Source organism: Lepeophtheirus salmonis, chromosome 10 (assembly GCF_016086655.4).
Source record: "Lepeophtheirus salmonis chromosome 10, UVic_Lsal_1.4, whole genome shotgun sequence".
NCBI lineage: Eukaryota > Metazoa > Arthropoda > Copepoda > Siphonostomatoida > Caligidae > Lepeophtheirus > Lepeophtheirus salmonis.
Window position 1 is genome coordinate 16,151,484 of NC_052140.2, and position 26,460 is coordinate 16,177,943.

General features: G+C 32.9%; 1 protein-coding gene across 1 annotated transcript; it reads left to right on the plus strand.

Annotated features, from left to right (window-relative positions):
- The first annotated feature begins 210 nt into the window (after positions 1–210).
- LOC121125119 (ribosome biogenesis protein BMS1 homolog) lies at positions 211–3,913 on the plus strand. The gene is made up of 3 exons (XM_040720232.2): positions 211–688; positions 757–2,309; positions 2,365–3,913. Exons 1-3 carry the CDS (start codon positions 360–362, stop codon positions 3,819–3,821), a joined length of 3,339 nt encoding a protein of 1,112 aa, XP_040576166.1. The 5' UTR covers positions 211–359; the 3' UTR covers positions 3,822–3,913.
- The last annotated feature ends 22,547 nt before the right edge of the window (positions 3,914–26,460 follow it).

The following is a 26,460-nucleotide window of genomic DNA, read 5'->3' on the forward strand; positions in this document are numbered from 1 at the left end:
TATAAGAATATTTTTATAATGAAAAAAAAATGGAATATTAGTGGTTAGTTTTTTGTTTTTTTTTTCAAATTTATAATATATATTATACGGGATCGTACTAATTGGTATAAATTACCAATAATTTATTAGTATGGTCAAGATATGGATCTGATAAGGGATTGATTTATATTATTAAAATGTTTCAATTTATGACGTTAGTAAAAAAGTTATACTACAACTAAGAAAAAGAGTCCGAGTCGTTCACTTTTTTACTGCTTCAACATTATTTCTGTTGTTATTTATTTATTTTTTTACTCTAATTTTTTGTGTCTGTTATTCTCGTGTTGTTATTATTTACTGTGAGACTCCCTCACGTGGATATGGACGAATTTGACGATAAGAAAAAGGCTCACAAGGCCTCTCATTCAGGTCGTAAAGCTGAAAAGAAAAAAAGCAAAGGTCATGCTAAAGATGAAGTCTCTGCTCGGGCTCGCAATCCCAAAGCATTTGCGATTCAGAACGTTGGAAAGACGGAAAGAAGTGTCCGTCGTAAAGAGGATATTTCAGAAAAACGTAAGAGGCTTCCGACAGTGGATCGAACTCCTTTGGAGCCTCCTCCATATATTGTAGCTATTGTTGGGCCTCCAAAGGTCGGAAAGTCAACCCTTCTCAAATGTCTGGTACGAAACTTTACAAAAGAGACTTTGAGGTGAGCTTTGAGTTGATAGATTATATTAATTAGCGTGTATTCATTAATATATATATTTATATTTTCAGTGATATTCAAGGGCCTGTGACTCTTTTATCTGGGAAACGTCGCCGTCTCACTTTCATTGAATGTCCAAATGACATACAATCCATGATTGACGTAGCTAAAATCGCGGATCTTGCTCTTATCCTAGTAGACGCTTCCTTCGGATTTGAAATGGAAGTTTTTGAATTCCTGGATATTTGCAGAGTTCATGGATTCCCAAAGATTATGGGGATTTTAACGCATTTAGATTCATTCAAGAACGTCAAAGTATTACGCCGAACCAAAAAATTTATGAAACATCGTTTTTGGACCGAGGTCTATCAAGGCGCCAAATTATTTTATTTAAGTGGTACTATTCGTGGAGATTATCATAAAACAGAAATTCACAATTTAGGTAGATTTATTTCTGTATTGAAGTTTAGACCCTTGCTGTGGCGTGAGTCTCATCCCTATGTATTTGCGGATCGTATTGAAGATTTAACGGATCCTGAAATGTTAAGGAAAAATCCAAAGTCAGATCGTAAAATATCTATTTATGGTTATCTCAGAGGTACTCATTTGAAAAATAAGTCGGATATTCATATTGCGGGTATAGGGGATTTCTCAATAGCTGATGTATCTTTTCTACCCGATCCCTGTCCTCTTCCTGAAAAGACAGGGTCTACTTCGGGTAAAAGGTCTTTAGATGAAAGAGATAAAAAAGTATATGCGCCCATGAGTGGTGTTGGTGGGATTGTCTATGATAAAGATGCTGTTTATATCGATGCAGGGAAACAAAAGAAGCAAAAGAATAAAAAAGCGGAGGATGACGACTCTGAAGAGGAAATGGTTGAGGCCATGATGAACAATGAGTTAGCCTTTGATGAAAAGATGGGAGAGAGTGAAGTTCAGTTATTTTCAAACTTTGCACCCATAAAGTATTCTGACTTGAAAGAGGAAGAAGTAGGGGATAATGTGCCACCTTCTAGGAATAGACGGAAGGTCGTATTTGACGATGAAGAAAAGGATATGGAGATAGGAGAAGAAGAAGGCAGCGATGAAGAAGATGAGGCTGAAAGTATTGATGAAGACGAAGAAGATTTTGAGGATGATATGGAGATTGATGAGGCTGAGGAATTGGAATCTGGTTTAAACTGGAAAAGCGATTTGGCCAAAAAAGCTTCTGAAAACTTTTATGCTCGTCAAGCAGGAACAAAGTCTCTTCGGAAATTAGTATATGGACAAGAAAATGATGATAAAGATAAAAATCTCGAAAATGAGGATGAAGCAAACAAGGAAGAAATTGGTGGAATGTTCAAAGTCCTCCGTGATGTTGAAGGTGAAAAAAGCAAGAAAAAAAGTATGTTGAATCAAGAGGACTCCACAAAATTTACTGTCAAACTAAAAGATTGGAGCCTTGAGGATACTATATCATCAATTAAGGATTGTTTTGTAACTGGAAAATGGAAGGACTCTGAGGATGCAGATGAACTACTGAAACTTGATGACATGGATGATGATGATGAGTATGACGATTTTGAGGATCTCGAAACGGGTGAAGTTCATAAAGCTGGCGAAGAAGCTAAAGAAAATAAGGGTAAGTTAGCTGCATGCCAATTATTATTAACGTTCTAATATGTATATAATTATAGACTCGTCAAATGATCAACCCAGGATTGTTGAGGATGAAAAAGAATTGCGCAAGAAGCGAATTGAGCGTAAGAAAGAACTAAAGCGAAAATTTGATCTCGATTACGATGATGGAGAAGGTGGAAAAACGCATTATGATGACTTAAAAAGGGAAGTTGAGCAACAAACTCTTTTAAATCGTAAGGAATTTGATGGGATGGATGATGAAGTTCGAATTCAATATGAGGGTTATCGTCCAGGGATGTATCTGCGTTGTGAAGTGGAGAACATACCTTGTGAACTAATAACGAATTTCAGTCCATCAAATCCTTTAATTCTCGGAGGTCTTCTCTCTGGAGAAGATCAAATTGGCTTTGTTCAACTTCGATTGAAGAAACATCGTTGGTATCCAAAAATCTTAAAAAATAAGGATCCAATAACAATAAGTCTTGGATGGAGAAGATTTCAAACGATACCTGTTCTTTCAATTCAAGATCATAACATGCGACATCGTATGATAAAATACACTCCTCAGCATCTTCATTGTGATGCTCACATTTGGGGACCCATTACTCCACAGGGTAATGGGTTTTTAGCGGTGCGGACTTCTGGAGAAGTCTTTAAAGATAACTTTCGAATCGCTGCCACTGGCTCTGTTGTGGAGATGGATAAAACAACGTGTGTTGTGAAGAAACTTAAACTCACTGGAGCACCATACCAAATATTTCGAAAAACAGCCTTTATTAAGGGAATGTTTAATTCAGCCCTCGAAGTCGCCAAATTTGAAGGAGCTGCCATCCGAACGGTCTCTGGTCTTAGAGGGCAAATAAAAAAATGTTTGAGTAGTCCTGTTGGAGCTTTCCGTGCCACCTTTGAAGATAAAATTCTCATGTCGGACATTGTGTTTGTCAAGACTTGGTACAACGTTGAAATCCCTAAATATTATGTACCAATCACGAATCTTTTGTTGTCTCAAGATGAAAAGTGGAAGGGTATGCGTACTACGGGTCAAATTAAACGTGAAAAACAGATTCAAAATGCTCCAAATGAGGACTCCATTTACACGGAAATCACTCGAGAGCCCAAAGTATTTAGTGATTTGCGTATACCAAGAAAACTACAAAAGGACTTGCCTTACAAACTTAAGCCCAAGCATGATACCAATAAAAAGGCATCAATTGAGAGCAAGAGAATACCACTATTAATGGAACCTAAGGAAAAGAAAATCAGTGATCAAATGATTATGTTGAAAAAAGTATTTGAAGCGAAGCAAGACAAGACTTCCAAGGATACTTCGAAGAGAATACAAGAGCTCATCAAGAGAAAGACTGGAGAAGAGGAAAAGAAGTTTAAACGTCAAAAAGAAGCCAGAAAACGAGTTTCTAGGACCTTATCTCAAGCTGAAGGGAAACGTCAGAAAATGTTGGATAAAGGCATGGCCGGAGGAGATGGGTCAAGAAATGGGAAGCGGCGTCGTTAAATCCTATTCATTTTTTTCATTATACATACAGTCCAAAAATGTATTTTTTTGTTTACATATATTTTTGGTTAATAAAAACCTAATAAACTTGAGTATTTGTGTTCAGTTTTTGTATGTTCCAAAAAATCTTCATTTTGGTTCTTGTTAAACTAGGATCCTGGAGGCTGAAGTTCATGAGAATGATTGGTTCTAGTAACATATTTCTTTACTAATTTATTCTCAACATATAGATAGGTAAATGAAAGGATTTCTCTACCAGGATTTATCGAGGTTTTACTTCTACGATAAATTTCCAGGAAATTTTGTATTTAAATATTTCATAATATTCCCTTTATAAAATTCACTTAATGAAAAGTTGAATCCATGATATTGAAGTTTCACTTGAGAGGAGGTTTTACCGATTTATGCTTCAGTACAAATTATGTCGAAATCGAGAAAAACTGATGCCCATGCTCAAAGATTATATAGACTACAAATGAATATTTAATTATAAAAAATATATGGATAACACTAACTTAAAATTCTTGTTTTCTTCTTAAAATATGTAATAAATTACTTAAACTTGATATTATTGATTATTTTCTACCTCATCCTGGGATCCCAATATTAAAAAAAAAAAATCCGGGCTTTCGCTAAAGGATAATTTCCTTAGAAAGGATAAATCCTAATAATGATAAATTAGTTTATGCTTCCTATGTTAGAAGATGAAGTTATAATTAAAAATGTGTTTGTGGACTTATGAGTGCTTTGTTGGCCAGCATATTTTGTGCCTGTCCATAAAATAACATTATACTATAGAATAAATCCTAGGGCTTCATACTTCTCCTAACTTAAATCTTTAATAACTTTATGTCGAATAAATCCTCAACATTTCATTAAATGAATGACATAAAAGAAGCTGACACATTTTGAAGTTGGTATTAGATTTATACTACAAGGCAAATGATTTGCATTCTCAAAACACCAATAATAACCTTAAAAAGGAATAATTTAATTATAACTTCGTTTCCTAACGTGTGAAACACATATTGTTTTGGGATCTTTGGCGAATGTATGAGCAAGACTTAGCTTAACATTCATATTTTCTTCTTCAAAACATATAATAAATTACTTAAATTTCAAAGAATTTATTATTAACTATCTCATTCTGGAATTTCCCTAGATCCCGAAGGATACTTCCCCGGAAAATGAGAAACCTTAGTACAAACAACATGTTCGAAATGAAAATAGATCCAATCTATTATGATGAGTGTACACTCACTGCATTATAAATCTTTCACTCTCTTCATGGAAAGCTCCAGCGTTATTCCAAAAGACGTTTTGGTTGGATATTCGAACATAAAAACGGGCAGAAATGGGCACCTACGATCTTACTTCTCCCCCTCTTCTTTAAGTATAATAAAACTATAAATGTAGAGCCTAAAACTATATATATATACATATATAGTGTATTTCTCATCGAAAAAAATAAAAAGAAAACGAAATCCTACTGGTTGAAAGGCAATTTCGGATTTTTATGACGAAAAAAGTTAACTCCACCATCAGAGAATCCATGAAATAATATAATAACCATAGTATACAGGAATTCTTGTTTAGTTGTAAAAGAGTTTTCCTTCGGAACAAGTGTGTTTTTTAGTTAGTGTCTCTTACTAAGAGTGAATTTGAATGTGCCATCGTTAAATTATTGTATTTGAGTTACATATTATATTAATTTTATGGGATGAGTTATTAATTATTACAGTGCAGAGTGCTCAAACATCATCTTTCAATGTGAGTTCTTTACTTTCAGGGAGTGTTAATGTCTAGTAGGTTGGTGAATGGTGATGCTCAACATGAGAATTAATGCATTTAAGAAGAGTATTTATGCTAGTATGTAATATCTGTAAGTAATATCAAAGGATTAGAAGGAGAGGCAGACAGAAAGGAAAATGCTTATCTTATATAATATATATATATGCATTAGTGACTAGTGTAGTGTGTGTCTATTAAGTGAATAGAAGAGAAAATGAGTCTTCTTCGAGGGCAAAAATACTTACATGATATTATAATCCTACCTATCTACCTCATTTTACATATTATTAACTATTTTATCGAAAAATAAAAAGAATCCAAGCCACCATATTATTACATCTCAAGATATAAACATATTTAGATGTAGCCCATTGTTACTTTTCTAGTACCGTTCAAACTTTCCTCCAAAATGAAACTGCAGAAAATTATCTATAAATTATCTGCTTTGTGCTGCATCAATCCTAGGACTGATTGCCTAATCAATCAGTCCCCCTCCCCCTTCAGTCTTTTTTTTTATTGGTCCGATCTTTTTTTACCATTCATTGTTCATTAAGATCGATACCTCGGTCCTTTAGGACTATGGGCCTAACTATTGTTATAGCAATTCTTCACTCATATCTATGACACATCGTTACCCTTATTGTACCACGCAACCTTTTATCAAAAAAGTACATGGAATCGACGTAGCTCATGGAAAATTCACTCAAGAGAAATTATTCTCTTGAATTCAATGTGTCTAGGTTCGAGAAATATACTTTATGCAATGAATTTCACTAAATGTTCCGAGGTTAGATGGAGTAATTGTGCTACTTTAATGTTTACTTATACATAATCAGAGCAACTCCATCTAACGAATTAAAGGAACATTAAAAAAATAAGACCGAAATCATCCGGTAGTTTGTCAAATAACTCAATCATACCAACTGTTATTTATCTCTTAAGTACTCCCAGACTATCATTGTCATAGTATTTTTCCAGAATTTTTGAAAAGAATAACATAAATCCTATATAGTATTTTATTCGACACTTAATTATTTTAATTTAGCTTAGTAATAATTTATTAAACGTGTACCCATATGATAGCCAACATTTCTTCATAGATATAATGAAATGGCCAATATATAGTTATACGACGAGGGATCAACAAGAAATTGTATTCCTGTCCTTTTAGAAATGGAAAATAATTGTAGCATAAGGTAGTAGAGAAGGACATTGTTAATATCAGCTGCCTGTTATATGATTTTTTTTTTTTTTGGGGGATAAAATAAAGTACTGCCATAAAGTGGAGAACCTTCCACATTTAAAATAGCATTAGTGCAGCGAAAATATAATTATATTTCAATTCATATATGTTTATCCATTTTTAAACCAATTTGCACCAAAGATAGGGGAAAATTCTCCTTCTAGAAGGAGGGAGATATTAACCAAGCCTACATCGACCTATCAAATAATGAACTAAAAAGAAAAATGTCAAAACTAACAACCGTTTTTCCTTTTGTAGTCGCTAATCTTAGTTTTTTCTTTACATAGATCCCCTCTTTAAGTATAACTTAAGAAGGGATACGTAGATAATAAATTCCTTTATAATACTTTTGGCTCATTTTGTGGACATTGCATTAAGAAAAGTTGATTGAAATATTCCAAGTTTTTTTTCATTTAAAAATTTTGACAGCTTTTTTTAATATAATATATTTTGGGAACTAACGGTCTCCCTAGGGGCATTTATATCTACAAAGAGGGTTTATTAGACCTATAATAACTCACTTTTTATTCTTAATTTACTAAAAAAATTGGTTCATTAGTAAAACAAAAAAAAATATCAAAAAACAAATGTATATTTATATTGTAGGGATTTTTGGAAAAAAGTGACAAATTCTAGTTAACCAAATTACTTAGGACACAGTCAAATATTCACATACCCAATTTTATGTTGATCGGTTCTCCCTAGTGTTGTATTGGTCCCTATTTATTCGTTCCTTAGGACTGGCGGTCCTTGGGACCGGTTCTTAACTGTCGGCCCTTGGAATTTTTCATAAAAATGTCGATGGTTTATTAAGCCGAATGAGATATATGAAATATATATAAAGATTATTGCACATATCTTGCAAAAAATATTGTATTTGTCATTATAATACATATAATACGAGAATATTACATTGTTAACTTTATAGAAGATGGATTTGACTCAACCAACATAATAAAACATAGATGCTTATAGGATCAGTACGATTTAATCGATTTCGTCTCCATTGAAGACCTCTTCAGAAATACATAATAATATTTAAAACTACGAATATACAAAATAATATATACGAGTAGTATTAATAATAAACTATCTAAATACTTTCCGTTTACAGGATCTTAACCTTTGATAAATTCATAATTATATTTTAAAAAAATCGGATTTTTTAAAACAAAACTATTTTACAGTAAATTTAATGAATGTCCAATTCAATGTCTATTCATTCCAGTGGTTGTTTTTGACTGAAATTGATTGATCCACTATTTTTCTCGAACCAAAAGCAATTTTATCATATCAGCATCGGATCTTATAGGCCGGACTTGTTCTAGCACCTGTACTTTCATATTCGATTTCTTATGTCCTTTCGAATTGAAGTGTTCTCCAGTGGCTTCCAAACATTTATCGACATATCTCATGTGATCACTTATCCAATCTTTTAATCTTCTTTTGGTTTGGCCGGCATATTGCTTTGAGCATTTCGTATAACCAATCACATAAACCAAATGTATGCAATTGCATGTAATCACATGAGACAGCTTCCGTCTAATACCCGATGATTTGATAACCGAGCCTGGTTGAACATATGGACCGGTTCTAAAACCGTTTTCTAAGCACTTTTTCAAACCCACTTGTTTGACACCTTTTTTTGAGTCTCTGGAAATACTTTTGCAAGACAAAGTAGGTCCCTGAGATTTTCTTTTTGCTTGTAGGTAATCAAAGCAGCCTTTGGAAACATTCTTTCTATTCTAGGATCCAGCGTTAATGCTCTCCAATGATATTATATGAAGTACAGATGCAATTTGCTTGAGCTGTGGATAATACAGTATATCCAAAAATTGATGGTAGTTTTTAAAAAAAGTCATGAAATAACCTAAACAAGTTAATTTTTTGTCGAAAAACTTTATTTACTTTCCAATATGACAACCTTTAAGCTTAATACATTTTTTATGCGTTTTGGCATCCCTTCATACAGATTATTCAAAGTATCTGGAGAAATTTTTTCCCAAGCTTTTGTGATTTTTTGTATAATTCATCCCCTCAAGTTGCTGGCGCATTTTCATTGAGTTCCCTCTGGACCAAGGCTCACAAATTTTTAATGGCAGACAAATCAGGACTGTTGGGAGGCCATGTACCTTTGTCCTAGAAAGAATCCAAGTTGTCTAAACACCACTTTAGTGTTTTTTTTGGAGTGGTGAGCAGGGGCACCATCCTGCTGCAAAATGGCTCTTGATGTGTCAGACAACATTTTCCTCTTCAAGGGAGGTCCAATTTCTTCAGTACGAGACAAAACTGACATCAGAGACTTGCTGATGATCTCCGTTACGTAGTACTCGGCCGTCAGAGTTTGAATTTTTGGACATACTGTAAGTTATGACAAACAATTGGCGATCATTAAATTTTGGATTCGGTTTTCTTGAGTGCTTCATTCATTCCCATTAACTTTGCTTTCTCAATCGAAGTATTAATAGCTTTTGGTCGATAATCACATCCTATCAGCATTTCTTTAAGTTCTTGAAAAAGATTTTCTAGCTCATTTTCATTGCTGCAAATTCTCAAGATTCTTAAAAACAGACTGGAGGGAATATTCCGACATACGTGGGATGGATATGAATGACAAGGGGGGAAGATTCTCAATTTGATCTTTTTTTTCGATACAAATCGGTATGGATTTTCCCGTCTCTTATGTAAGCCGTGGTGTTCAAAAACTGGGTAGATTTTTTAAAAAAGTTGTATGATGCCGTGAACTTTATTGTGGGATGAACTGAATTCAATTGTGACATGAACTTTTTGAGTTCTTTTTCTATTCCAGTCCTAATTGTAAGCAAATCATCAATGAATCGACGTAGAAAATAAAAAGGATTGGAAATTTTTTGATTCGAAGATTGTGCTGCTAACTGTTTGATAATTTTATCTATTTTGCCCATGACAATATGGGCAAACGTGGGTACAACATAGGTTCCCACTGCAGTGCCCCACAACTGGAGGAAGAGCTTCGAATCAAATTCAAATATGTTCAGACAGAGAACAAGTTTCAACAATGATATCAGAAACGAAGTTGGAATTGATTTGTTGGTTAGATTTTCAAAAGCTTCTTTAAATGATTCGATTCCCCATTAATGGGAATATTGCTATATAACCCAACAATATGAATGGAAGTAAGTGTTGCGTTTGTGAGAAGTGTTTCACTTTCGTTGATCTCGCTGATGGATATCAAGAAGTCTGGAGTATCCTGGATGAAGGTTTCCTGAGATTTTACGAGAGATTTTGAATGAAATTCCACGAACTGGCTTAACTTTTCAGTGATGGACTTATTGCCGGATATCATGGGACGTCCTGGTGGAAGACTCCCTTTTGGATGGTCATTGGGAATTTTAAAGATCTCATAAAATCGAGCAGCTTTCTTTTTTTCGGGGTTCATACATGAAGATTCATCTTTATCAATGAAGCCAATCAATATCCCATCGTTCAGAACTTCTTTGATTTCTTTCTTGGCATTTATGAATTCCTTCTCCGTGACTTCTTTGTAGTATGGATTGCCATTTACTATTTTATACTATAGATGTTCATTGGAAGATTCCAAATAGTTATTAAAATCGGCGAGAAAAATACCTCCACCTTTGTCTGCCACTTTGATGATCAATGGTCGGTTCTTTTGGTGACTAATTAGTTCTTTCAAGGCTTCTTTCTCGTCTTGCAAAATGTTTGGATGAATACGGTTGGAAGGTGTTCCGATGAGTTCACCTTTAATTCCAGATAGATATCCTTCGACTTCTTTACTCGTTCCATTCGGAAGATTCGATTTCTGTATCTTGAAAACAGGTAGTACATACTCATCTTCACAAACATCTTCTCCTTCTTCTTCACGTTTGTTAAAGAAGAACTCAAGCCACTTTGTCGATCTTTAAAACTTTTGGAAATCAACCAGGATCTCTGCAAGGTTAAATTTCGTTGGGGTAATCAAAAAGTTTAATCATCTTTCCAGAAGCTTTTTCATTCCATTTGTTAAATCAAGAGATATTCCTAATATTTTCCTTTTCTCATTTGTAGACGTCTGCATTTATTACCTTTTGTGAATCTCCTTCTTTTCTTTTTCTCTTCTGATCCAGAATTAGATACAATCTTTGATGTTGGATTTTCATTATCACGTTCACTTGGAATACCTTTGAGATCAGAAAATCTTTTTCTGGCTTGGTTTGTGTCACTCTTTCATATTTTTCTCGATTGTCTTCGATTATGGATGGGAGTATTTTTGATTTCAATACAATTTTCCCGGAGTCTATTCATAGCTTCGGACAGTTTATCTAGGGTTTCTTTAACTTTCTTATCTGTGTCTCTCAGAGCAACTTTCAAGATCTGGAGAGATGCTTTTATGAGAGCATCATCCTATTCTTTCCTCGCCTGTTGAGAAAAATCTCTCATTGAAAGATTCCTGACCTGAAGTGTTCTTGGAATAACTCGTTCTCGCATACATTTTGATCTAAAGATACAAGTTTTTTTTAAAGTGTAACATTTCTTTTTGCTAGATCGTTCGCTCGGTGGAGCAATGATTTGGTGGTTTGATTGGAAAAGGTCGATGATGTGATAGTTTGATTCAAATTGTCTATGAGAACCATGACGGTTTCGCAGCATCAGAGTCTTTGACAATGGGTTGGAAGTTAGGTGATTTCTCTTTTGCAATCACAAACATTTTTCAAAGTTGGGATCTTCATGAAGATGCTCGGAGTCAGAGTAGGGAGGGGAAAAACTTGATAGAAGACGGGCTTGACTCAACCAATACAATAAAACAGAGATGTTGTTAGAATCAGTAACATTTAATCGATTTCGTTTCGATGGGATACCTCTTCAGAAATAATAATATAACAATATTCTTAAATTCTTAAGTTTGGACATTAAAATTTAAAAGTACGAATCTATAAAATAATATATAGTATTAATTATAAGATATATAAATATATACCTATTTAAAATTATTATATTGTTACTTAGTTATATGATTTATTCTACATATTGGGTATATGACGGAATAATTAAAAAGAGGAAAAACACGCTTATTGACGTCACGAGGATTGATTTTACCTTCTTTAAGGACCGAAAGTGGTCCCGAAGAACGAAACTGCAATAGATATGTACATACACAGTTTTTGATTTATAGATTTAATTCAATTTTTAACATGCACCATTTGTCCACCATAAAACCGGATATTTCAAGAATTTATCAAATTGTCCCTACCCTACGTCCCAAATATCATATAAAAGGATCACATGTCTGCGGAAAAAGTATGGCTATTTAATGTTTACCCTACTTGTTGTATAGAGTCTGGGAATATAACTTCTTTTTTTATAATGTGTAGCAATTAACCTGTTGAAGTAGTAGCGGGGTGTACAGGGTTTCATTCTATAGGCAAGGTTATAATTTTTTTTTGATAACCAGGACATACCCGTATTATATATTTTTTTCGAATTATTTTATTAATCATTTAAATAACTGCAGAATTTAGTAAAACTTGTTGATGGACAGCATAATCCTATGTTCCTTCTTCAAACATAATGAAAATACATACTAAGACTCACTCGCTAATCCTCTTCCTCCTTCATTTACATAATTCCCTTTTTTAATTCATATTTAATGTAGGTTCTCCCTTTTTCCTTTCGTACAATAATTCGTTTTTAGGATTGTTCATTTTGGACAATCCATGCCTTAAAAAAAAACTTTGAGACACTCGGAATCGATCTTGTTTTATGAAAAAAAATCAAGTTATTAGTGAAAGAAAAACAAAGAAGAAACACGTCCAGAGCCTATGAATCTATATAGCTCTTGGTTCTCAGAGTTCTGAACAACTTTTATTTTATGTCTAAGGCCTGTATCTGTCTCTGTTTCTGAAATAAATACCCTGGTTATGCGTTTTCATCAGCGGACAAACATACATCTACTATAATATAATATTATAGTACGTGTTTGTCGGTCTGTCCGCGGATTAGCAAGTTTGTCTTAATATGTGAATAATAAAATAATTCGTAATAAAGGGAAAGAAAAGGATTAGCGAGTTTGTCATAGTATTCTTAGTATGTGCATATTAAATAATTCTTAATGAAATATATAATGCAGGTACATGCCTAGTACAACTATAATATTATATTATATAGTAAATAGATACAGTCAGTTGCTGTCATACGTTGGAGTTTTGAGCAACCGTGTCTTTCCCGTCCAAAATAAATATTAGCCAAAAATGGTTTGACAGAATATATATTCTATAAAATTAAATTAATTACAATTTAACTCTTGAATACCGGTTTATTAGTGCCATTTATGAAAATCAGTTAATTACTTCAATTTCTAATATATACAAAAAAAAAAACCCTTTTTTTTCCAATTTACTATCATAATTGGAAGTTTTCAAAGCTCTATGAACGCAAATAACTCTACAGATACCATCCGATCCTGTATAATCTAAGAATTCTAAAATGGTGTGGCTTGTCGAAATGGGGAAATTAAAATCGGATTTATTCCGGAAAAACTAACATTTTTAATACCCTTTTAAAATCGACAACAGCTAATTATTTAAACAACTAATCATTCATAACTATGAAATATAACATGTTGCCAAGTAAATTTTGCATCTTTTTGTATAAAATAACTTTCCCTTTAAAACCTCTCAATGAAAAGTTATTAAAAGAGAAACAAAACTAATCAAAAAATCACGGGGTATTAAAATACCTAAGTTCGGTTGATTCTGTGTATGGAAAAAGGAGGACGTCACTTATCTGATACTATTTTTTTAAAAGTGTGTAGCCCAAAGTTTTTAATATTTACTACACTTACAAAACCAAAATAAAACTTTTTTCATGTATAAAATTATATTATGCACCCTGTAATTGATAGGTTAAAAACTAATCTGGAAATTTCTTCTTTTTTTCTTGCTCAGAATTGTTTTTGTGTTAATTCACCACATATAGACATATAAAATATGTATATTTAAATTATTTAATCAGCATTTCATATTATGAAGAATCTTTTAGTTTGATAAGCATAAATTCAATACTTTTTTTATGCATAATATGCAAACCTAATTTAGAAGAAAAAAAAGTTTCATCCGATTTACACCTCCTCATCCGATAAAATACACTAAATGCTTTCATGTCTATTTATATAAAATATATGGGCATATATTATATTTATATATTTTTGCCTGTTACAATGGCACTTTCCCTAATGAACTTGCCAAGAAGATTAGATGATGGAGAAGTTAAAATCAAGAGTGAAACGTATTTTTTAAATATTCTTTACGGGGTAGTCCATTAAAATCTGAATACTTACTAATTCAATGAATCTGGGACGTTAGCAAGTCCGAAACGTAGAAGAATGAAAGAAAACAGTCCAGACCATTCTTCTCTAGTCCATGAGGCCACATTTTCATACCAGACTGTCCAGAGAGCTATCAAAAAAGTGGGCGGAAAGAGCCTTGTGAGGGCTGAGAGGCCACTTTTGTCACCAACAATAAAAGAAACCCATCTCCTCAGTTGCAAGACTTTTTGAACTCTTTTTTGACAGTTATGGCACCTCTACAGCTTTGATGCCAATCCCCTCGACTACACCATTTGGGTATATTTCGAGGGGAAGACCTGCAGTGCCTGTCATACAAACACCAATGCCTTCAAAGTCACTGTCAACCAGCACTGGGACACAATGACAGAGGTCTACATCCACAGTGGGTGCCAGGCCTTCTGCTGTCTGGAAGACATCATTGTCGCTGAGCTCGGCTAAATTAATGATTCAGAGAGCTCAGACACAGATCTATTTATGATATTCATTTTGTTGAAATTATATTTTTGTAATTCATAAATTATATCTTGTCAAAGTTTAAAATTCAAAGTGTTCATATTTTAATAGACCATTCGGTCTACCATGTATAAAATATGACCTTAGGGCATGCCAGATTTTTTCCTGGATGACAATCTTCAGTGTTATTTATTTTCTAAAGCTGTTATCATTATTCTTGGAGAAAGAACATTTGAGTATAAAGTAATCCTTGGGATTCGTTGGGAAGTTATAAGTGTAAATCTCTGTTGGATACAGAATATAATTGACATAAAATGAATAAGTGACGAAATCTATATACTGGTATTATAAAAAGCGACATCTTGTGCAGGGAAAACGATACTAATATGAAAATAAATCTACTTAAGCCAGCAGTCGCATTTGATAACTTTGTTTTATAACCTATCAAATTTGCGTCAAATCCATATCTCTTGAAAATTTCTCATGAAATGACCCTTATTGTTATATCAGTGCCTATTTAGTCACCCAAGTCCAGCTCATTCTTTGGTACCGGTCGTATCAGTCTTTGGGACAAGTCCTTAAGACTTTCAGCCCTTTGGACTCTCAGTACTAGAACTGATGAAAGAGAAGAAATAAAATTGAGTAACGTCATCAAGGACCGAGCTTTTTAAGTTTTAGGACTGATATGCAGGATTGAACTGGACCGGACCGGAACTGAATTAGAGTCTTCCATGCCAACTAAGGATTGACAGAATACTAATGACCCTATTATATTTTTTAAGAGATCAAATCAGCTTCAAAAATCTTTAAATTGTCATTGAGACCACATTTTTTTCTACAGATTTACCTACAAACTCGCTCGAATTGTATTTAAGAATATTGAAAAAGAGCTCATTCTAGCATTAATCACTACTTGTATACAGGCCCAGAAGGAGGGGCAGGTATGGACGAGGTAGTTCCCTGCCAAGTTGGTTATTTTTTCCTTGACTCAAAGTGTCCTTGATATGTTCGATTTGTTTTAGACTCAACGTACCCCTCGACAAAAAAGTCCATCAGATAAAGATCCAGAATCTGGGGGCCATATTTCCCTCCCACTTCTTAGCAGTGCTCACTTAGTCACTTCAGCGAGCCGTTTGAGCCATGACAAGGAGCTGTGCCTTGTTGCCCAATCCAAGGCCAATCACCAGCAATTTACTGGATCCAAGGAAGCACAATTTCTATGTTCTTGTTGACAAGAATCTTCGTCACGGCGTAACGGTGTTCCTCAACTGCAAATTCAATCTTCTTTATATCTGGAGAAGCTGTCGCCATGATACCTAATACTTCACTAAAGTATGTTGATATAACAACGCTTCTGTCGGCAAAAAAAGAAAAGGAAAAGCCATCAGACAGCTGCTTCATAACAAAACTGTTGGCGCACGCAAGTGCCGATTTGATCTTAACACCTTGTAGGTAAGACATTAGATTTGATTAATTTTACCTCATTATACCGACATATGATACGGATGTGGTTCATCTCATATCTTATTCACTCAGTCATGGCAATTTGTCTCTTAAAAAAAAAGACAAATCGAAACTATCTTTTATTTTAAATGAGGTACATCATTCATATATGAACTAATGATTAAGTGTGAAGAAAGTAAGTTCTTAGAAAATATATTGAGCTTAAAATGTTGCCTAGATGTATGTAATTTCTTTGAAAAAGTACAGTCATAGGAGAGGTTATGTGAGGATGTATGTATATTAGCCTGTCCCTTTTTTGGGGGAATATTTTTCCCCCTTGCACAAAGGTTTTTTTTGTTAGTGATAATCAAAAAAATTGACTTTGGCAAAGTTAGAGGCCTCTCAGACCATTTTGGACATGGTACAGTTAATTTTAATAGAAATACAAGGTTAGACCATCATGTAATTGGGCTTTCTAGAATTTTCAATCTGATGTATTGTGCCAACTGCTGGGCAAGATAGACAGATTTTGACAAAAAAACGCAACTACTCATAGTCTATGACGTCACTATTAAAAGCGTGGTGGAAGTTAAACATCAATTGTACCCGCGTTATGCTATAACCTTGTATTTCTATTATCTTGCTACATAGCATTTTAAAATTTGGATTGAAATTGACCAAAATATGAGTTACAAATTTTACATTTTATATCATTTAGGATTTTTGTTTATCTTTAAATGTGAAGTGTGCATCTTGTTTTTAATGATTTAAGGGCCATTAAGGATATCCTCAATGCTCTGTAGGATTTCCCTGTAAAAACAATCTTACTTTTTTTTTGTTCAACAACTATCACTTCAACTAGAGGGTTATATTTTGATATAATTTGTATCAGGGGGATGCTAGCTCTCATAATTGGGAAAGGGTGTTTGATCAAACCCGTAATATAATCACATGTGTAATTAGATCTATATTTTGTATACATGGACAAAAACTAATTTTGTATTTCCCGCCCTTTTTTTAAAAATAAGTATATCTTATTCATTATTGGTGAAATACGATAATCGATAAAGGGTTGTGAAGGTGTGAATGTAAACTACCAACGATTTTGGGATATTGAACTTTGCTGGTTCAGTCGTAAATTATCGTGTATGGAGGTTTCAAAGGAAGAAATTCGCCATATTTTACATTTTTACTACCTGAAAGGGGAAAACAACGTGTTGCAAGCGACCAAGAAAATTTGCGATGTATATGGGGTCTATACATTTTCGGTTCGTGTTGCACAAAAGTGGTTCGATCAATTTTTTGCCCGCTCATTTCTGCCATCTACTCTGAACAACTTGACGGTTTGGAGCTAATGATGGAACAGAAGCAGCCATTATTAAGACAACGCCAGGCCTCAAACATCTTTGAAGCTTCAGTAAATAAAATAAAAACCTTATATTGACGCCACTATTTTTTATATATTTTCCGGTTCGGTTTTATGTATTTTTCGATATTTCAGTCCAGATCACAGTCTAAAACTTTTTCTATGAAAAGTAATGTGTTGAAATACAAGTGCTTCAATATAAGAGTTTTTTTGTAATTTAAATTTGCATTAACATATATATGTATATTTGTTTTTCGGAGATACGAACTGGCTCAGAGTGGGCAAGAAGAAGCGTGAGACGCTTTGAGCTAGATGGTTTTAGTTATATGTTAGGAGACAAGATACTTTGACTAACAAGCTCCGTCCAGGAACGAATTTAACTCATATGTCAAGGTTTTACAAAATAACTTTTCTTTATCTATATGAATAAAGCAAAGTGTATCTGTCTGTCTGCATAAAAAACAGGCACGGGGTGCAATGTATATATTGCCTCCTGATGAAATCGTAAACATATTTTCATATAAGATAGAACCATATAGTCGTATTAATGGAGTATTGGAGGCCTGGGAATGTAGAATCGAACGTGTATACAGGGTGCACTAAATATGTGATCCCTGTTGTATATCACATACCAATTTTATATCTAAGAAATAACAATGAAGTCGTATAAGTGAAGCATTGCAGGCCTCTGGATATAGCATTGCACGTGTATACAGGGTGCACTAAATATGTGATCCCTGATGTATATCATATACCTTTTTTTGATCTAAGAAAGAACATGTAGTCCTGTTAATGAAATATTGCAGGCTTGTGCATGTAGTTCTGTTTCACTTTGATTTTGTTATTGCTCTATTATGCGTATCATTATTCTTATGCATTTTCAGGATATGTTGAGATTTGAATAAAATATGAACGATAGTACGTATAAATGAGCTAACTCTCGCAGGCATTTTGTATGTAGTATACAGGGAGCACTAGTTATGATTTTTAGTTAGCGCTCTAGATGTATTGTTCCATAGGACAGTTGAATGGTAAAAACGAGATTTGACCATTAAAAAAAAGACTGATTAGACATTCAGTCCCAAGATTTGTCCTAAACTACCCAAAATTAAAAGGGCGTGTACTTTGACAAAATATTTTTAGAGGCCTTTTTGATCGTCTCCAGAAGAAATTTTTTTTGTAAAGGGGATTATTTTTTACCTGATTCTAATGTATAATGTAGCTGTGAGCCTAAAAAAATAAATTATTTGAGGAATAAATACTAGTTGGGTCTCACGAGCAAAACTCGTCAATTGGTAATCGAGTTTTATGAAGTAAACAAAAAAATAAACCAAAAATTCGGCTCGTGTTTCTAAGATACGAGTAATTAAATATATCTACTTTCACATTTACAAAGAGACTTGAACTATATAGGAGTACTACGTTCTCTAAGCCTTTATTAAGGTGTTAGAGGTTGCGTGAGATATAAATGATTATCGAGTTTTTGGCGCGTTTTGAGTGCAACAAAGCTTGGTTTTACCAAAAACTTTTGTTATTCCCATTGTTATGGGCGAAAGTATAGATGGGATGTAGTCTCTCTAAATCAATTAACCTTTGTCTGCATTACCCCAAAATTATCGGTTAGGCAAAAAATTGCAACTTTTAAGCCCAAGAGAGTAACGAGTATTCAAGCGAGTAATAAGTAATAATTCTTCGAGTGTCTTCTTTTTTTCAGAAACTCAAAAAATACTCGAGCAGCAAAATTCAGCTTGGTGTTTGGGTTATTATTATTCAAAAGAAATAGGCTGATATTTTATGTAATAGGTTGTTCTTTTTGAATTTAAAGGTGGATCACTAACCCTCGGCATTGCGGCACATCACTAATAAATACAGTCTAAAACACATATATTTTTCCTCCATAATATCCGCATATATGTACACTGTACCCTACTATATATTATGAAAACAAAGGAAAGTTATGACCTAAGTATATCATTTAGTAATGCAAATGCTTAGCCTGATGCTAAAAGATAGTACATAGATAGATATTTCTGAGTACTGACTTCAGTCAATGTTACTTTTAGATACAATGCATATTATAATATTGTTATATAATCCACTTCTTTTGTTATACTTGACAAAAATAAAATCATGGACTTTACAGTTCCTACCCAGAGGCATACGTAATAAAGGAATTTTGGTTTTTTTTTACTAAAAAATTTAATATTTGAAATTTTTTATCATTCTTTAAGAAAATACAAAATGGAACAAAAATCCTTGAAGGTGCATATTTTATAAACCTTTCTATTTTTAAATTACACTATGAATAATTTATAAGGGTTCAAGAAAAGTGTCGTTTTTCATCCTTTTTCAGCCTAAAAATGGAAATATATCGAGTTCAGAAAAAGATACAGAATCAATAAAAAACCACTTTTAAATATGTTTTATTAATCCTACTTTTAATTTAGGGACTGTTTTAATGGTGAAGAATAATGATAGTCATCCCAAATTACTATAATCCCAAATGTTTAAGAATTCAGATGACTGAGAGAAAAACTGAGATCAGTTTTGGATTCTGCGCTTATAGATATAATCTTTTTTTGGCTTGAATTCATTTCTACAAAATGAGTGTTCCCCTCTGTCATCAACTAGAAAAATATATTGCACGGGGGAATGTCATATTTTATATAACTCTAAAGCTCCTCTGTAGTCACGGGCCTGCCAAAGGCATGTTTCCAGATCTATTACCAGAGGTGGAAAATAGTCATTATACTGCAAGTCTAAGTCACATCTCAAGTCTTTGCTCACAAGTTCAAATCCTTGAATAACTTTTTTAAGTCCAATTCATGTCCTCAGATATATAAAGACTATTTTAAGAGTACTCTATTTCCAATTAAAATGAATTTCGAGTTTTCTTTGATTGCGTGATCAAGTAGGGTCGTATTTCTTCAATATATGGACTCAAGTCCCCGCCATCTGATGTGTACGAGGGGTGTCTGAAAAGTTTCCAACCTAACAAAGATACAATAAATTTTTTCTGATTTTTTAAATTTTTTTCAATATAGTCTCTTTGTAACTCTAAATAATTTTCTTAGCGATAACCCGTCTTTCTTTGCAAAATAATTATTAACGAGACACATTTTGTTTTTGTCTCAATTACTCCGAGTTGGATTGACTTAGATGCGTACAATTTCAACACAACAAGCCTTTACAACTCTGCTATTGTTTGAATCTATTTAAAAGCTACACTTTCAAAAAAAAAAAAAAGTTTAATGACAGCTCGATTTTGTCCATTTGAACAAAAACACTCAAATCAACTTACTATAACGACTGTTACATAACAACTCCACGTCCAAAATGGCTGAAACTTTGGTGAGTAACTGTCAAAAGAAGCTAAATAGATGTGACGTGCTTTAATGAACGAGTGCTACCATCCTCACGGAAACTTTTGAGACCTCCATTGTACACTGTATACGTATACAAAGTGCCTACAAATAAACGCTTTAAAAAATATCCGTGATAATCAGCTGGCAATTATACTTAAATAAACAGATACGTACCTAATTGGTACCATTGAAAAACGATACGGAATCCATTATATATTCCACTTCACTACCTATTCGCAGTGTTAATTTTGTCATCCAGGACCATACAAATGCTTTCCGCTTGACGAGGATGAGGCAAAGTCGATACGATACAAATTTTTGAATATTTCGTCTGACTCAAACAATAGTTTGCTTTCTTACCGAAATAAAGACCAAAGGAAACATGAAATGAACACTGTCCATTGCTTTGATACTATTGATACTATTTTTTATATCGAAACTATGCAACAGTCGAATATTTTTCATTTTGAATGGAGGCAGATATATAATGAGGATTGTCAAATAGCTGAACATGGAGTTGTATCCATTTTCAATTATTTAAAAGAAAAAAAAAACCTTCTTAATCGAGTCCTATAATACGTAATTTATATTTTGCACCGAATCCCTGGTCAGGTACTAATATATTTATGTAGTACGGGCCTAATACAAAATGTTGTTATTACAAGATCAAGATGATCTTGTTGTTGTTAATAAAAAGAGGCTTCAAATTGATTTTTCTCAATATTGAATCATTTATGTTGGTTCTAGGCTTTTTCATTTCCCGGATAATTGTCTTTGAGTCGGATCCCGGAACATAAATAGTAAATAATAAATCCTATCAAATTAAAGTATATTCTCATTTCTAATTTTTTTCATTTGAGTGAGCACACAAAATTAAATTAAGAAGAATGTGATTTTATTGAATCCAAAATGACAACTCTAACCCAATTTGTAAATAGTTTAAATACAATATTTAGCTATAGCTTTCGTTCAAAATGTCCTCTTTCACATGCAATAACAGCCTTGACACGTCAGCGAACGGATTAGTAACTCTTGACGATTAAGGTCGTATCCTTGGCGTACAACGCTACCATGATGACAGTTTAAGTCGAATCTAAATTTAGATGAGAGCAGACATTCTTCTCCAAGACATTCCAAACTGCAAAGTTCAGGGGATTGAGTTCAGGACTGGAGAAGGACCACATGAGGGAGACTTGAAGTCGTCCATATTGTTTCTGCAGAAGTTTTTGACCTTATTGGCTGGTTGAGGCTGTAATGTTGTTCTTGATTTTTAAACAGTCTGGATGGAGATGCCAAAGGTTTTTGGAGCATGCCCGGTACTGACATTGCACACGCATTGCTTTCTATTGCTGCTCTAACATGTTTACACGTAGAGACATCGTTAAAAACAAAAAAAAAATATTTTTATTTGAGCTGTTGTTTGTTTGCGTAATGAAACTTTGTAATGAATAATAATTAGATAAGATCGTTATTTTTTACCTCCGCAAGTTGTGGAATCTCCCTCTGTAATAGTGCACTGCTAATTTTTTTTTTTAAAAGCCGGTAGTTATCACTTTTTAGAATTATGTGACCCGATCCGACTTTCAACATGAATAATTAAATAGTAAGTAAGGAACGTGGGTTGTATAATTGTTAAATATCTACAAAACCTGATCCGCAGGCTAAAAGTCAACTCGTGAATCACTAGAATCATCCATGTAACTCTTTATGTATATATATATATATATTAGTCATCTAAAATGTCACGGCCCAAACTGCTTCTTCTAAAGCACATTATATTCAAAATACGGAAAACTTTTTGCAGATATACATAATAACTATATTGTGTAATATAGTTATTCTTCAATATGTATTTAACGTTTAATTTAATTAAGGATATATAGTTTAATGAAATGATATGAAATAATTAATAGTATACAAATCTTAGACTTCTCTGAGACGATATGATTTTTAGTTGACCGAACTACTTCAGTCCTTTAAAGTAGTTTGGTTTTGACTGGTCTTAAAGAAAAGTTGGATCTGGATCGGCTTCTTTTTAAATTCGGTCTAGACCGATTCTATAGATGAATTGTTGATGATGTCATTATGGGTGTTATAAATAACGTTGGTTTAAGTTAAATGTATTATATAATTCATATTTGTGCAATACTTAAATCCGATGGACAAAGGAGACAATCAGTCTTTAGATGGAGAGCGGAAACATCTGTCCACGATTTAAAAACGATTAAATTTCGTTCTATGGTCAGCACGTCGTTACCTTTATTGTGCCACACAATTTTTCATGGGAAAATAAATAGAAAAAGGCCTTAAAACAGTTGATAGTTAGCCTATTTTGCCAATAGTTGTAGATAATTGTTTACAGCCACGTCTTTACCTTTATTATATAACACAACCTTTTTCCAAAAAGAAGCAGAAAAAATGCCCGAAATCATCTGGTAATATGCCAAATAAGTCAATCATACCAACTTCCATTTATAATCTATACATACTCCCTGACTATCCTAATCATATTATTTATTCACCATTTTTAAAATGAATGACATATTTTTAAAATCTACATAGTATTTTATTCGATACTGTATTAAAAAAAATATTACCTAGTAATATTTTTTTAATAGAGAAGCTATGATTGGTTATCATATTATTTTTATGAAGAAATAGCCAAAATTTATTCATGGAAATAATAAAATGGCCAATATATATATTATATAAACGACGAGGCATCAACAAAAAATGCTATTCCTGATCTTTTGGAAATGGAGCTTAGCTATGGATAATTTATTACTTTGTGTATTTATGAAAATAATAAATTATATAATGGCTATGACGTATGAAGGGAGAAGAGGGAATTAACAGCTGACAATAAAATAAATAGCGTATTTTTGTGTTGGTGAGGTAACGTTGTACAGCTTAACAACAAGAGCTAATTCTAATTCAATCAATCAACGTTCAGAATACGGATTATGCGAAAAGAAACAGAAACATCGACAGCTGACAACAAAATACACTCTACACAGGACGTTTTATTAGCTGATGCTTGGCAAAAACTCATAGCATTTGAAACGATGATTATGATGGAAAACATTATAAAATATGGAAATTAGTGAAAACGAAATGTCAAAAAATACACTTTATTGTTTAAGTGTTAGCGAGGTAACGCTGTGTCGGATATTGTGGTATTTGAGCGAAATAACTGTCCAAATTGGTTCATAAAAAATCACTAAAGAAGGAAACCGGAAAAATTAAGGTTTTGACACTAATAATTAAAAGGAGAATCGCTCAGGAAAATAAATATTTCTTGTAGGTGCAAAATTTCGAATAATCCCGGGAAAAAGGGCTCCTAAAAGAGAAACCCAATGAGGTATAGATAGTGTATCAACTTTGGTTCCAATCTACTGTTCACAAATTCCATGATTTTCTTTTCTTTTTGACAAAATATAAAATTAATAATTATAATAATTTATCTTGTGATCTTGCATTGAAGGTTACACACACTCAAAGTGGTTTCATCCAATTAAATGGAATATTCTTCCCCCTCCCATCTCTTTCTCCTCTCCATTCAATTGATATGTAAATGAGATTATGAAATGATGTAATATTTTAACTCCTATGCGAAAAAATGGGCGTTCAAAGAACCATTAATTTTTATTTTTTAAGAAAAAGTTTTTTTTTTAAAAGAAAAGTATGAACATTGTCTTTTGCAGATTTTTCATTTACTTATTAAAATTTGAATTATATATATTTTTTCATTTAAGTTTGACACAATAAGTTTTTTTTCTTACAAACTAGTAATACAACGGATCTCATTATTTAGAAAAATAATCAAATATAAAAAACAACAATATTTTTTCATTGAAATAGTAATCTACGTCCCTTTAAGATGGCTTCACTCGTGAATAAAAGCTAGTCACATCTATCTAGCATCTGTTGACAAATACTTACACCAAAGTTTCAGCCATGTTGGACGTGCAGTTGTTATACAACAGTCGTTTGAGTGAGTTGATGGGAGTGTTATTGTGAAATGAACAAAATTGAGATGTCATTTGTTTTTGAGTGATACCATTAAATAAATTCAACCAATAGCAGACTTGTAAAGATTTAGACGCGTCTAAATCAATCCAACTCGGAGTAATTGAGCCAAAAACAAAAAGTGTGTCGTGAACAAATATTTTGCAGAGAGAAACGCCGAGTACTATTTGGACGGGTTATCGATATGGGAGCATCGCTTGGAAAATTGTTTAGAGTTATAAGGAGACTATCTTGAAAAATAAAATATATATTGTATCTTTGTTAGGTCGGAAACTTTTCAGACTACCCTCGTATTTTGTTGTCAAAATGGCACTGGGAAATAAAAGTGTATTTCTCAAATTTCTATAACATATTTTTAATGAACATAAGTGTATGATATGCGGCCTGACAACACAGACGCAAGCTATAATAATTTTTTCTCAAATTTGTGAGTGGACTACATTGAATAGTCTGCCCCAATGTAATAATGATAAATTAAGAGATTTTATTTGTATATAATATTTGTTTATTTTAATATAAATCAGTAAATCAAATATAGGTTTTCAACTATGAATATCATTTCTTGGGTTTCTTTATTTTTCCCACAAATTTGAATACAAGGCCTATAATTGACTTAAATATGCCTTTGAATTATTGGCTTGTGAGTATATTTGAAGTAAAATATTTAATTGAGACTTAACTTTTTTCTTGATTCTTGCTCAAGATTGTTTTTATGATGAGGTGCCATATATATGTGTATGTATAGAACATTTTCACGTAATATCAATAGTGTTCATGTCAGCCATTTTAGGGATCTAAAGAACAAAGTTTAGTTACAATGAAAACCCATTTTTTATCAATATTAAGGAAAATAGTGAACTATTGGATGTCTTATTTGTGACCCACAAATAAAAGGATTTGTATACCTTAATCTCTATACAAAATCTATACATTTGTTGCCTAGTCTTATTATATATTTGAGCCTAAAATGTTTTACAAATATGTTATTAGATCGTTTTATAATCTTATTTCCATATTGTAGATAAAAATTAACTATTACAATGGAAATTATAAGGTATTTTTATCCAATTATCCTACTTTTATCTTTTCTAATCGATCAAGAAAAAAGGAAAATTGCACAAATCCCATCCATTTCAGAGGGATTTTCAGTACCTATAACTTTGATTTTATTGAAATATCAGGTTGATTATTCTTATCAAGTATTAGAGACAACCTTATCTAAAATGCAATACTTTTTTTAATGCCGTCCTTTGTACGGTTTGATATATTTTGATGCTTAACATTAATAACTTATTGTAAACAATTGTCTAAAGAAACTATAAACCAAAAATAAGTAAAGTCAATCTAAAATAAGAGCTTCATAACTAAAAACATGGAGCAACGCAGAGCTGCAATTCTGGAGCTATCCGCACGTGAAAAATCACCATCAGATATCTCTAAAGTGCTGGGTTGTAACCACACTACTGTGTACTGGGTGACTGCGAGAGCCACACCAAAAACTTCCACAAGGTCCAAATCAGGGCCAAAGATGCCAAAAGAATTGATGAGGTAGTTAAAGACACTATTAAAGGCATAAGAGGCAAGGTGATCGTCAATGACCTTGCTCGTGAATTTAACAGCAGACC

Coding starts and splice junctions, on each gene's coding strand:
- LOC121125119 (XM_040720232.2), top strand. CDS start 360: ATGGACGAATTTGACGATAAGAAAAAGGCTCACAAGGCCTCTCATTCA. Junction 689..756: donor TTTACAAAAGAGACTTTGAG/GTGAGCTTTGAG, acceptor TTATATTTTCAG/TGATATTCAAGGGCCTGTGA. Junction 2,310..2,364: donor AGAAGCTAAAGAAAATAAGG/GTAAGTTAGCTG, acceptor ATATAATTATAG/ACTCGTCAAATGATCAACCC.